Source organism: Schistocerca piceifrons, chromosome 2 (assembly GCF_021461385.2).
Source record: "Schistocerca piceifrons isolate TAMUIC-IGC-003096 chromosome 2, iqSchPice1.1, whole genome shotgun sequence".
NCBI lineage: Eukaryota > Metazoa > Arthropoda > Insecta > Orthoptera > Acrididae > Schistocerca > Schistocerca piceifrons.
This window is the reverse complement of record NC_060139.1, coordinates 997,479,893-997,494,421: the sequence shown is the minus strand read 5'-3', so window position 1 is coordinate 997,494,421 and position 14,529 is coordinate 997,479,893. Positions and strand designations below refer to the sequence as shown.

General features: G+C 45.3%; 1 protein-coding gene across 1 annotated transcript in view; it reads right to left on the bottom strand.

Moving 5' to 3' along the window:
* LOC124776045 overlaps nucleotides 1–14,529 on the bottom strand; it is a 50,630-nt gene that overhangs the window by 15,981 nt on the left and 20,120 nt on the right. The window contains exons 5-7 of the mRNA XM_047250885.1: nucleotides 9,933–10,108; nucleotides 9,716–9,842; nucleotides 3,553–4,612 (exon numbers count right to left, since the gene is read on the bottom strand). Of these exons, the coding sequence (XP_047106841.1) occupies nucleotides 3,553–4,612; nucleotides 9,716–9,842; nucleotides 9,933–10,108 (1,363 nt within the window). The remainder of the gene's footprint in view (nucleotides 1–3,552; nucleotides 4,613–9,715; nucleotides 9,843–9,932; nucleotides 10,109–14,529) is intronic.

The following is a 14,529-nucleotide window of genomic DNA, read 5'->3' as shown; positions in this document are numbered from 1 at the left end:
TGTCCTTAGGTAGGTTTAAGTAGTTCTAAGTTCTAGGGGACTGATGACCTTAGCAGTTAAGTCCCATAGTGCTCAGAGCCATTTGAACCATTTTTTTGACATTACACGCCCTCTTGTAAAGTGATCACTCGAGGGAGGAAGGGGGGGGGGGGTGACACATTGACAGACATGTGAATGAATCGGCAAACACCAACCCCGGTGCCATAGTTTGGATACACCCTGGGTGTCAACCATCCGCTTTTGCTGAACGTTTTAAAACGTCTGCAAGCACCTATGTCTCTGTTCCACAAAATTTCGGGCGAACTGCCGGATGTTTGCAACTTCCTGCCACAATATTTCGGCGCAGAGTCTTGTGGCCATCTCCAGGTGATTCAGTATCACCTGAAGATGGCCAGAAGGCTCTGCGCCGAAATATTGTGGCAGGAAGTTGCAAACATCCGGCAGTTCGCCCGAAATTTTGTGGATCAATATGTACGCCTGGAAAGTTTTAAATCTCATACCTATGTCTCTGTCATGGATACCTGTAAAAGTACATTTTTAAAGTATTCAGCGAAGGAGTGTGGTTGACACCAGGGGTGTTGCCAAACTATGGCATAGGGGAGGGGGGAGGTGTTAGCCTGACACTTTGCCATTTTATTCACTCATTTGTAAATGCTGCACCTCAACGTGAGTATGCCATAGGAGAGTGGCAAACAGGAAGGCTGCAATGCCTAAGCATCCTTCGCTGCTTCCGATCACGTTCAGATTTCGTCGAATGGTTTTGAACAGTCCCTAGTGGTTATACTCTGCTCACCAGAGCAAAAATAGCGGTCGCACTGCATTTCAAAGGGGTGGAACCACTTTCAGTGGGGTAGCTGGCCCATGATGTCCTCAGCGTAGGGTTGAAGCACTCGGCGAGTGCCGGGAAAGTCAAAGGTTGCCAATAACATCGTGCTGTTGCTCATCACTCTGTGAACTGTTGTACTCGACGGCGAAATGGAGGAACCGACGCTCCAGGGAAAACGGTGGGTTCTTTACGCCCTCTATGCCACCACATTAGGCCTTTCCGCGTCGATTCTGAGCGGCTGTGTTGCTGAAATGTTTTCCTTGGCCACCCAAAGGAAAATCGCGTGAGGCCATGCATTATTTCAGAGTTAAGTATTTCGTCTTCTTAAAGTTATAGTAAAGTGATTTATTTGATTTATATCTTGTTTTCTTATGAAACACCAGCAGCACTTACGAATAAACCTGTAACAAATTCGATTGACCTTGTTCCAGACCTCCCACGTTTATGCTTACAGATCATCATTTTCCCACCCCAACCAAAATAACTAACAGTGATATATTATCACTATGTCTTATGTGTGTTAAGTTTGGCTGAAATTGCTCCATCCATTCCACACCTATCCCTAACATGTTACATAGCTGTGCTTTTATGTTACTCCTTCCCTCGACATTTCTCCAACGAAATGCTCAATTTATGAGTTGAAGGAATGTCCTAGTATGACAGTATATTTCTTTCCCAATTTGTATGTCATATGTGCTTCAAAAGACATGTCTGTGTATATACTGTAGAAGAGTGGTAAGAATGTCCTGCTCCGACAACATATTTCTTCCCGAGTTAATATACCATGCATGTATCAAGCGCCCAGTTTGTGTGTATACAGGGTCAAAAGTATTTAAACCGACAAACTCTGGGAGGTTGTACGGGACATCACAACAAATATTTTTCCCGTATGTCATTTTTTCCTATGAGGATTATTTAAACCCGTGGAGGCCGTATTACGCTCTTCAGTTGTTAGGGGCCGTATTACGATCTTCAGTTGTTAGAGGGTGCATTATGCTCTTCAGTTGTAGGCAACTGCTGTCCACCAGTGTAGTAGTGCATTGTCTCTGTTTACTAATGTAGCGATACACCTGGAGTGAGTACACTGATATGGTTGGTGCGTACTACGTTGCGCACCACAACGGACGAGCTGCACAGCGGGTTTATCAATAACAATATCCTAATCGCCGTATCCCGCTTCATACGACCTTTGCTGCTGTATACCAACGTCTACATGAGACCGGGTCATTTTGCATATTACCTGGACAGGGACGCCGTCGCACGGTAAGAACGCTGCAAGTTGAGGAAGCTGTCTTGCAGCATGTGGAGAGGGATCCTTCAATCAGCACTCGTGCAATTGAACGTAACATGGGGATGAATCAGACAAATGTAAGAAAAGTCCTTCGACAGCAATTGTTACGTTCATTTCACTTAAAGCGTGTCCACAAACTGGAACCAGTTGATTATCCACCCAGAGCACAGTTTTCGCAGTGGTATCTGGAACAGTGTGAAGTGCATCCTACATTTCCATCCTCTGTATTGTTTACTGGTGAAGCAACGTTCGGGAGTGATGGAGTCTTCAACATGCAGAATTCGCACGTTTTGAGTGAGGATAACCCACATGCCGCAGTTACTAGCGCTCATCAAGTGCGGTTCTTCGTTAATGCGTGGGTGCCGTCCGGAGTGGCCGAGTGGTTCTAGGCGCTATAGTCTGGAACCGCGCAACCGCTACGGTCGCAGGTTCGAATCCTGCCTCGGGCATGGATGTGTGTGATGTCCTTACGTTAGTTAGGTTTAAGTAGTTCTAAGTTCTAGGGGACTGGTGACCTCAGAAGTTAAGTCCCATAGTGCTCAGAGCCAGCCAATGCGTGGGTCGGTGTTGTTGGGGACTGTTTAATTGGGCCGTATTTGCTACCTAGGCCATTAAATTGCACGCAATATTACAATTTTCTCGTCAGAGCAATGACAGAATTGCTGGAAGACCTCACGCTCTCTACAAGAAAACGCATGTGGTTCCAACATGATGGGGCGCCGGCACATTTTAGTCGTCGTGTGCGTCGATTCCTAGACCGACGGTTCCCAGAAAAGTGGATTGGCAGAGATGGTCCTGTACCATGGCCTGCTCGATCCCCGGATATGTCTCCTCTGTACTTTTTTGTGTGTGGAGAGATGCGCAACATTGTTTACGTAACTCCTGCTGCGTCAGAAGAGGATCTGGTTGGCCGGATAGTAGCAGCAGCAGGAACAATTCAGGATACTCCTGGGGTTGTTGCCACAGAACATGATCCGACGGTGTAACCTTTGTTTACGTGTCATTGGAGGCATTTTTGAAAATCTACTGTAATTGAAATGAGGTTGTGTTAATTTGTTGTGTCTTGGTCATAAAAAATGGTAAAGTGTTTGTTGGTTTAATTAATTTGCCACCAGAGGAATCTTCCTCTACCGGTTTAAATACTCCTCATAGGAGAAAATGACATTAGGGGAAAATATTTGTTTTGATGTTCCCTGCAACCTCCCAGAGTTTGTCGGTTTAAAAACTTTTCACCCTGTATACTGTAGGGGACTGGTAGGAATGTCCTGCTCCAACAGCATATTTCTTCCCGGGTTAGTATACCATGCGTGTATCAAGCGACCGGTCTGTATGTATAGAGGAGTGGCAGGAATGTCCTAGTCCGACTGTAAATTGCTTCCCCAGTTAATATGCCATACGTACATCAGGCGACGTGTCTCTGTATATAGAGCCTCACCTGCGTCTGCACGCTGCCCAGGAGGGACTTGGGCACGTCGTAGTTCTCATACGGGACGGGCTGGCCCGCAGCCTCGGACCTGTGCTGCTGCTTGAGTAGCGCCACTTTGGGGTGGTGCGGGCAGGCGCAGGCGGGACTGGACGCCGTCGGCTGCTCCGTCACCAGCGGCAGCGGCATCGGCGGTTTCTTGATCTTCTTCTTGCTAGGCGAGTCCGTCACCGGTGAGTGCGGAGGCGGCGTGGGCGTCGGCGACAGCTGCGGCGGCTTGGGCGGCCTCGACGGCGGGCAGCACTGGCAGCGGCAGGCCTCGAACGGCGGCACCCTGGCGGTGGGAGGGTGCGCGGGGTGGGCCACGCTGGGCGGCAGGCCGGCGTTGGTGGTGGGCTGCGCCTGCTGGAAGCCGTGCGCCATGGGCGGCGTCTTGGGGCTCTTGGGCGGCACCAGAGGCGGCAGCGACGCCGGCTGGTGGGCGAGGTGCGGCGACTGCGGCCGGTCGTACCAGGAGCGCGGCACGCAGTACTCGGAGGGCGCGCCCCCGCCGCCGCCGCCGCCGCTGCTGCCGTGCGAGGACAGCGACATGCAGTCGCAGCCGCTGCTGGCGGTGCTGCGCGCGCACGCGCAGTGCCGGTGGCACGGCGACGAGGAGGCGGCAGCCGCCGCGCCGTCCGCGCCCACCACGTCCATCGTCCAGGCGGGGTTGAACGGCACGCCGCCGACGGGGTAGCTGGTGGTCGAAGTGGAGGAGCGCGACATGGAGGCGGCACCCAGCTTGCTGATGCAGCTGGAGCAGCGCTCCATGGTGGCGGCCGAGGACGAGGGGGCACCGCGCCCCACCGGGCTGGACGAGACCATCGAGCTGGGCCACACCTCGCCGAGCTGGTGCGAGTGCTGGTGGTGGTGGTGCAGCATGTGGTGCTGCTGGTGCTGCTGGTGGTAGTCGCTGATGGACATGGCGTCGCCGCAGCCGAAGTTGATGTCCAGGTCCGCCCCGCTGTGTAGGCCCGTGGCTGACGTCTCCGTTGACAGCCAGAAGGGGGAGCTGCTGTCGCGGTGCAGCCGGCTGCGTGAAACGGGACAGAATATTGCATATCAGAGCGAGTACACTCCATTTATTCGAGCTACAAAATACAGTCTCAGAAAAATTGGTGGAAGCTATAAGGAAAGACGGGTAACACACAGCACTTACACGAACGTAATGGAAGACCAAGAATGAAGTGATGGAATTAAAACGAGTATAAGGTAGGAATGTAATCTATGGACACTGGAGAACAATTTATAAATCGAAGATACACGAAAAGTTCAAAATCTCATTTAAGTTCAGGGTGGAATGATGATAACGGTAAGACTCTTTCGTTTTTAAAGTTGGGAACAACTGAGAACTTAGCAATTTAATGATTGCAGATTTTGTATTGAGAGTAAACCAAACAGGGAGGGAACTAATGAGGAGCGGCAAAAATGAGATTGGAATCAGAGTAAGAGTGACATCAGGACTGGTGATCACAAAGTAAACAAACCTAAGGAATCGAAATGATACACCATGGACGAAGCAAGGGGAGACTAGCGCAGGCAAAAAGGCATTTCCGATCAAAATAAGCCTATCTAGTATCAAATATAGTCTTTAATATGAGGAAGAACATTCTTAAAATGTACTTTTCGAGCACAGCATTTTATGGTAATGAATCACTGACATTGGCGAAACCGGAACAGGAGAACGTCGAAGAATTTAAGGTGTAGCGCTATAGAAGGATCCTGAGAATTATAGTGGAAGACTGAAATTTAAATATATCTAACAAATAATTGAGGGTGCTGTGTGCAAGTGCTTCTCCGAGGTGACGAGACTGTTGTGCAGGAGCGGAACTAAGAGGACAGTAACACACACAAGAATATCAAGTGGAAGTAATTGCAAACAAAAATATTGAAAGCAGTGAACACGTAGCTAAATTGTACATCTTATGATTACGATTTCTGTTGAGGAGCGTTTTCCGATATTAAAACGTTGCCTAGCAGATTTCAGTTTAAGGGCTTACGTGTCTCACATATTAGTGTTTACCAAGCTCATATTTTAGAATTATTTCTTCCTTGAAAGAAAAATATAACTTATTTTTTATCATGGTACATTTGTGTACAGATTACTACCAGAAACGTTTGCAAGAGAAAAGATATGAATATCAATGATGAAGAGGCAGCTGTCTTTAGAAAGACCGAGAATTGACAGAGGTAGAGGCAACTCAAAGAAGAGTACCTCTCAGCCTCGATGGCATTCCACTTGAGTTGCTACAGAATAAATTGCTGACATAAACGCTTGAAAGAAATACATATCAGAAAAATCAGGTCGCTGGCGTCTATGTTCCAAAAAAATGAAATGTTATTTAGTGAGCTGACAATTCCGCCCCATCTTACTGCATTCAAACAAATAGGGACCAATCAAGTAATAATTTATGATTATACATGGTACAAGAACAGAAAAAGAACATGAAAGTGGGGTTCGAAGATACGTAAAACAATAAATTACGCCTACAAATTAGAAGTGGGATCCGAGCCTGGATTCTACTCCAAATTCTTGCCTTTCGCGTGCAGTTATTTTATCGAAGGCCCTATTCAGGTCGTGACTTGCAACCTGCCTACACAATTCTAGATCTACCAGAACCTTTTTAATAACATTTAAATTACTAATAAGGTGCCCACTTTCGGATCCAGTAAGCTGTTTTCATAACAGTGCATGCTTTAAAGTGAAAAATTCATTTACAAATAACCTACAGGCTGCTGCTAAGCCACTTACCAAGACAATCTTTATTCTAGCAATGATATGCCAGAAAGCTTTTTGTAGTTTCGAAATCAGAAAATCGTTACTAGTAAAGGTGAAGCATCATGAGCAGTCGCCAGTTAGCACAGTCGGTGAGAAAAATTTGTATAAATAGCAAGAATCCAGGTTCGAATCTACAGTCATACAGTTTTATTCTATCAGGAAGTTTCACTAGAGCGCACCCTCTATTAATGTAGTTCAAGATTCTTTCTTTAAGTAGTAATTGGATCTGATGAGTGTTTAGACACTCAAGTGCGTATTGTTCAGAAGATACTTGTTTCATAACCATCTTAGTTGCAAAAAGGACATGGAACATGGAATTAGCCAAGGATGGATTGCAAAACGTCTCTATTATTATGGAGCGTTACATGGTATATCAAACAAGCCAGCTTTCCTAAACCAGTGTGCGTAACAATTGTGACGTCAACATGTACCAGATAGGAAATGACATGAAATACTGACTCTACGGTATTAATCCTATGGCCCATTGCGTCCACTACAGCGAACAGTTGTTAATGGTCGCATCTTTGGCGTTTGCAATCACTTCCTAGGCTGGAAATGCACGTAGTCTGCTGCAGTGGGCACTCCCTACTGGTCTCGTGCCCTACATACATTTGCAGCCTCATGACTGACTGGAAGCACCAGAGAAATGACCATTAACCACATGGTTAATTTCAGTCTGTTCCGAATGAGCCCGAAAAACAAATCCTAGAATAAATGAAACATTTATCGTTATCCAGTGCACAAGATCTGAGCGTTATTTAGTATAGTCAACAGAGGCAAAACTTTGTGAAGTCAGGCCAGGTTCGAAAATAGTAGGATACGATGTGACACTATGACTGCAATTCATATAAAATTCAGAAGACTTGTACTTAATTTACACTACCTCTCCTAGCGGCGAGTATCTGTACTCTAATACCAACGCTACATTTACAAAGTACATGCTCATGGGAACAGACAGTCCAGATTTTCCAGAACTTATCAAGGAACCCGCGTAACAATTGGCATAGGGGTAAAATTACCGGCAGCGAAGCGATTTGAGTAACTGCTTCCGCATTAATGTGTTCAAAGTTAATGTGGATAGGTACGCTGTAAATGTGGAAGCGAATCATCAAAGATAAGAATTCCTTATCAATTTGGGCCTCGTATGGATCAAGTAAATAACTACTTCTGTTTTATGTTCGGTTTTCACAACAATATTTCATTCGATCAGAGTGCTGTTTTTCTCCGAATGCCTGACCACTTTGCTTCCGATTTTTGTTTGATTTTTTTCCTTGATATGGAAATGTATAATTCTTTTTTATGAAACGCACCTCTCTTCAAAATTTCATGTTGTTCAGTCTTCATCTCTTTCAGATCACTTCTGTTTTCTTGGAGTCACTTCCAGCAAATATATTCTTTTCCGGCTCGCATGTTCAAAAATTCTCTTGTATAACTTTTTTTCATTAAATAGGACCGTCCGTGAATCATCATTCCACGTTTTGTGATCGTTTTCTTGTTCAGTTTCCTTGAACAGATCTTCATTACTTCTGTTCCTGTATTCATCGTTTTGTTTTATTGGCCCAATGTTTTTCTCAGGATTTTCTTCTCTTGGTGTTCCATTTCTCGTGTCCAGAAATGAAGTTACAAATATACATTCTGATTTTATTAAAGTAACATACTGCTGCAACGTTCATTGAGGAACCATTTCCGTCTTCTTTGCACTGGGTTTATTAGTTTCTTCACTCATTGGCGTTCTTCCGTATCAATTCATCGATATATTTAAATTTTGGAACATCTTATACAGGGCTATTACAAATGATTGAAGCGATTTCATAAATTCACTGTAGCTCCATTCATTGACATATGGTCACGACACACTACAGATACGTAGAAAAACTCATAAAGTTTTGTTCGGCTGAAGCCGCACTTCAGGTTTCTGCCGCCAGAGCGCTCGAGAGCGCAGTGAGACAGAATGGCGACAGGAGCCGAGAAAGCGTATGTCGTGCTTGAAATGCACTCACATAAGTCAGTCATAACAGTGCAACGACACTTCAGGACGAAGTTCAACAAAGATCCACCAACTGCTAACTCCATTCGGCGATGGTATGCACAGTTTAAAGCTTCTGGATGCCTCTGTAAGGGGAAATCAACGGGTCGGCCTGCAGTGAGCGAAGAAACGGTTGAACGCGTGCGGGCAAGCTTCGCGCGTAGCCCGCGGAAGTCGACGAATAAAGCAAGCAGGGAGCTAAACGTACCACAGCCGACGGTTTGGAAAATCTTACGGAAAAGGCTAAAGCAGAAGCCTTACCGTTTACAATTGCTACAAGCCCTGACGCCCGATGACAAAGTCAAACGCTTTGAATTTTCGGTGCGGTTGCAACAGCTCATGGAAGAGGATGCGTTCAGTGCGAAACTTGTTTTCAGTGATGAAGCAACATTTTCTCTTAATGATGAAGTGAACAGACACAATGTGCGAATCTGGGCGGTAGAGAATCCTCACGCATTCGTGCAGCAAATTCGCCGTTCACCAAAAGTTAACGTGTTTTGTGCAATCTCACGATTTAAAGTTTACGGCCCCTTTTTCTCCTGCGAGAAAAACGTTACAGGACACGTGTATCTGGACATGCTGGAAAATTGGCTCATGCCACAACTGGAGACCGACAGCGCCGACTTCATCTTTCAACAGGATGGTGCTCCACCGCACTTCCATTATGATGTTCGGCATTTCTTAAACAGGAGATTGGAAAACCGATGGATCGGTCGTGGTGGAGATCATGATCTGCAATTCATGTCATGGCCTCCACGCTCTCCCGACTTAACCCCATGCGATTTCTTTCTGTGGGGTTGTGTGAAAGATTCAGTGTTTAAACCTCCTCTACCAAGAAACGTGCCAGAACTGCGAGCTCGCATCAACGATGCTTTCGAACTCATTGACGAGGACATGCTGCACCGAGTGTGGGAGGAACTTGATTATCGGCTTGATGTCTGCCGAATCACTAAAGGGGCACATATCGATCATTTGTGAATGCCTAAAAAAACTTTTTGAGTTTTTGTATGTGTGTGCAAAGAAAGCATTGTGAAAATATCTCAAATAATAAAGTTATTGTAGAGTTGTGAAATCGCTTCAATCGTTTGTAATAACCCTGTATATTTGTCATATATTCCTATTTTTTATATTGCACTTAAAAGACCTGTTACACTACACGTAAAGTGCGGTGCTCCTTTCGTTTCTCTTCTGGTCACCTTTTTAGATACTGACGAGACTGACTATAGAATTTTAGTTTTCGTAATTCCAGTATGCAATGAAACATTATTTAGTGCCGTGTTTCATGTCTGAACGCTTCCATCAGCTTACCAAAGTGTCTCACAATAACTTACCTGCAGGGACACGGGAAGTCGTCGCCGCTGAAGTCGCTGGACATTGTCTGGTTGTGAATGAAAGACTGCTGGAGGGAGTCCACGTCGGAAGCCCTGGAATGCACCTGTCTCCTCGGACTGTCGATAACTAAGGAAGAGAACCGCACAGTGAGCAATATTGTTTGCTGTTGGCAACATAAGAATGTGCACGAACAAGTGTGTGGCGTGAGGTACTGACCGGACATATTCCTGGTGACCGCTCGCCGCCGGTTGGTGATCTTGCCCTGGGCCGCCATCTGGAAGACCTTGGTGATCTCCTCGGCTTGGTCTGTGACGCACACGTGGACACCTTCGCCTTTCCCACAGCGGGATCCACCCTCGAACACGAACCGGCCTTCCACCACGCCATAGCGCCTGAAACATCCCGAACCCCGTGCAGATTTCCTGACAGGTATGTACTTTCCAGTGTGACCGATAGTTACCGCGTATGTACATAACGACAGGGAGCAGGAGGATCTGTGACTCAAATGAAGTAAGGATAATACATGGTCTACACTCGAGAACCACTTGCAGAGAATTGGGACATACTGAAAATAGTTTTATACTACATATACACCCCTATGATGTTTAGTGTCAACAGTCAACCAATTATAAAAAACAATAACATTCACAAGCATGATACTAGAGGGAGACCTGATTTACGTTATCTATCTCTCGTCCTTAGTGTGGGGCAGACAGGAGTGAGGAAACCAGCCATAAAAATCTTTGACGTCCTATGTAATGTTGTAAAGAGTTTAACAGATAATTAAATTAATATTAAACATAAAGTAAAATTATATATGTTTGACAACTCCTCAAGCAACTATTCCATACAAGATTTTCTGAATTGGAGATGTTGCGTTGTTTGTGTGTGTGGTGTGTGTGTGTGTGTGTGTGTGTGTGTGAGAGAGAGAGAGAGAGAGAGAGAGAGAGAGAGAGAGAGAGCACGCAATTTTTTTTTATGTTTCGGACAAGAAGAGAGAGAGATACACTGAACATAGTTAAGCATAAATAACTGTGTGCATGGAAAAATATAACTTAAGAAATCATGTACATGGCGAGCGTGTTGCACATTTTTAGCTGAAAACAGTACTGTTGTTATAAAACTGACACTTTCAACATCATACCGAGAGATCGAAATTATGATCCATGGCACATGTAAAAGTAGCCCTTGACCTTGGGCTTTCGCCAGAAAGGTCACGGCATCGAGTATCACACTGCTTATGCGCTTTGCATGGAAGGTGGAGGGGGTGCGAGTCTGATCGCGGGGGTGGAGTGGGATCGTAGTGATGTAGGGAAGTTGAGGAAGGGAGGGAAGTAGCCAGACAGATGATTATGACGTCACTGCGACGATGATGTCGATCATAGCACTGTGTGACCGTGCGGTCACATTAAAGGAGGAAGTCGACACACATACACAAACACACACACACACACACACACACAAACACACACACCTACCACATAACATTAGCAAGTCAACATGCACATATCAGGAATGGCGCCAGTACTGCAATGTGCAAAACACAACTCATCCACAGAAGATCGTCGTCTACGGATTGGGCATATGATAGGCGATATCTGACGCGAATGATAAGGATGCGTTTCCATCTGGACACGTTGCGTAACTTCCTCCGAAAATGCGTTAGACTCACCAACTTATTCTCCTTACCCATCATCAGAAGGTGACTTGAGACACATATTCTTTTCGTGTGGGCTGCATGCGATCAGCATGAAAGCCAACAAAACACCAGTACCATACCTACCACTACTGTCCTCGAGCCATAAAAAATACAAACACGTACGAAGTTACCACTGATCTTATACAGGTTTAAACCGGCACATACCGGGTGTCCTAGGAGGAATAATCAGTATTCAGGCATATGACAGGAACGATCATTCGAAGCAAAAACAACAGTAAACATGGGCTCTAAAATGCATACCTTAAGAGCTATGAGCATTTCATGTTCAGTACCGTGAAACAAATCTCTTCTACTGTAAACTCTTTGCTTTCCGTGTTTTGTGGTAGAATGGACCAGGAGAACACTAGCTTATCTTCGCTACTATGAAACACATTCCTTCTACTGAACAAGTGCTCATAGCTCTTACGGTATGCGTTTTGGAGTCCTTGTTTATTGGAAATTTTTGCTTCAAATCATCATTCCAGTAATGTCCCAGAATATTGACACCCTACGAATTTATCAGCTAATATGTGCTCCAAATAGGTTTTCAGACAAAAAAATGTTACACATACGGTCACGTAGTTTCGCTGCATGTATAATGGAGTTACCACTTCTACCAACCGAGGCGGTGAAGGAAGTATTTTTTAACGGGGCGATATACTTTATTAAAAAGACGATTACATTGACATAACGGTATTAAATGTTGGCATTGAAATATTTTGCAGAAATATCCAGAAAATAAACTGAAATTGAAAGGCAAGGTCACCGGAGTCAACTAGCCTACTTCAGTGTAAAAACCACTGGGTAGGGCCCTCATGCCACAATTTGCGTCATTCTATCAAGCCTTTCGACTGTTCACTTGTTTTCAAGAAAGCGGTTTGCTGAACATGAGTACGTAAACACAATTTAAGTCGTATTCCTTGACGTAGCTAATGTGTGTTTGTCGTTCAAAGTAGGGCCAAGAGGAATTACGTTCACGCCGGCCGGAGTGGCCGAGCGGTTCTAGGCGCTACAGTCTGGAACCGCGCGACCGCTACGGTCGCAGGTTCGAATCCTGCCTCGGGCATGGATGTGTGTGATGTCCTTACGTTAGTTAGGTTTAAGTAGTTCTAAGTTCTATGGGACTGATGACCTCAGAAGTTAAGTCCCATAGTGCTCAGAGCCATTTGAATTACGTTCACTCTTAGAAGCGTAGGTATATTTTCTTGCTGTAAGTAATGACGAAGGCACGGATGACAGCCTCACTCGACAGCGTAAGTCGCTCAGTAGCTTATTCCAGCCACCTTGCCTCGGAGAAGAATATTTATGTAGACAGCTAAACGTAAGAAATGTTACTCTTCCTCTAGCGTTGTGAACACAGATTATTTATTATTTTCCAGGATGTTACACCAACAAGTTACAGTTTTCTAAATAGAACGCAATTTTTTCTATCATATAAGTGTTGTGTTAGAAACAATGGTCTACAAACCAATTTAAATGAAATTGCTATCAATTTTAGTTAGGGAACTAGAAACGTCCAAAGGTCTAGGTGTGAATGCAACGTTCTGTATATTATTGGTGGTGTTTTAGACGAATTTACTTGGGACAGAACGTTCATTTCAGTGAAGTGTGCAAACAAGTGTCCATTTTCCTCAACGCACAGCTCAATACGACTTCTGAACGATCTGCAGACTCTCGTCTGCTGGTGTTACGGAGGGGTAAACTTCCTCGATGAGCTGTTTGAAGTCATGTTCGGCTAGACAGTAGAATGTACCCGTACACTGCCGTATACAAGGCAGGTCGGAATGCGCAAATGAACCATGTTTGGTTTCCGTCTGAACACAGCCCATTAAGTACAACACGCATCCGCCCCTGAAAGTCTGAACGTTTCTAGCTCCCTGAATAAAACTGGCAGAAATTTTGCTTGAATTTATTTGTCGACAGTTTGTTTAACTGTATCAGATACGGGATGGAAAAAAATGTTCTATTCAAATAAATCGTTGGTGAAATTTCCTGGAAAATAACCAAATAAACTACATTCGTAACTCCACAGAAATAGTAACGTCTCTCACGTTTACCTATTTAAATAAATATCCCTTGCCCTTATTTTTTGCCAACAGACTGGGCCGTTGAACACACTGGTGCTCGTCAGATCACCGAAGTTAAGCAACGTTGGGCATGACCAGTACATGGATGGGCAGCCGTCTGGTTACGCAGTGTAATTTTGGCTTCTTTCCCTTTGTCAATAAGGCAAAAGGGAAGAGGGGTGGTGACTTAAAATTCCTGATGACCAGACGTTGCCACCAATGTCTTGGATTAAATTCCAAGCCTTTCTGCAATGTCTCATGAAGTGTTGGCGTATGACACTGTAGGTGGTCATCAGTTCAACAGATGCTGACGCTGAGCTCAGCGGCTCTCCTGCTGCTATTCCAGAACCGTAAGCTAAGTCGCGGCACCTTCACACTTTTCTCATTATCATCATAATCCAATACAACAGGCACCCATTAGGGTGACCTCCACCTGTCAGACACAAACTCACATCTCCCATACTTCGCGAAGGAAAGGTGCGCCAGTGCGCTAAGGACAGAAATTATTTCCAATTAGGCGGCCTAACGTACCATTCGACGACTCCCAGCCAACAACGTCACACATCTCATAGTTTTTTAGAACACCATTACTCTAAACTAAGTCTCATGCAAAGCCCGCAAAGTGGTTTCTCCAGATCATTTCCGAAGAACTCTAGTACGGCTCTTGGAACAAAGCTACGGTCAGTTTCTACCAAGCCTCCCATCTGAGCTAAAGCTAAGTCTCTCTCTCTCTCCCTCCCTGCCTTCCTTTCTCTCTTTCTCTCTCCCTCCCTTTCTCTCTCTCCCTCTCTCCCCTTCCTCCCTCTCTCTCTCTCTCTCTCTCTCTCTCTCTCTCTCTCTCTCTCTCTCCTTCCTCGATCCCTTTCTCTCTCTCTCTCCCTCCCTTTTTCTCTCTCCCCCTCCCTCCCTCCCTTTCTCACTCTTTCTCTCTCTCCCTCCCTTTTCTCTCTCTCCCTCCCTTTCTCTCTCTCCCTCCCTTTTTCTCTCTCTTCCTCCCTCCTCCCTCCCTTTTCTCTCCCTCCCTCCCCCCTTTTTCTCTCCCTCTCTC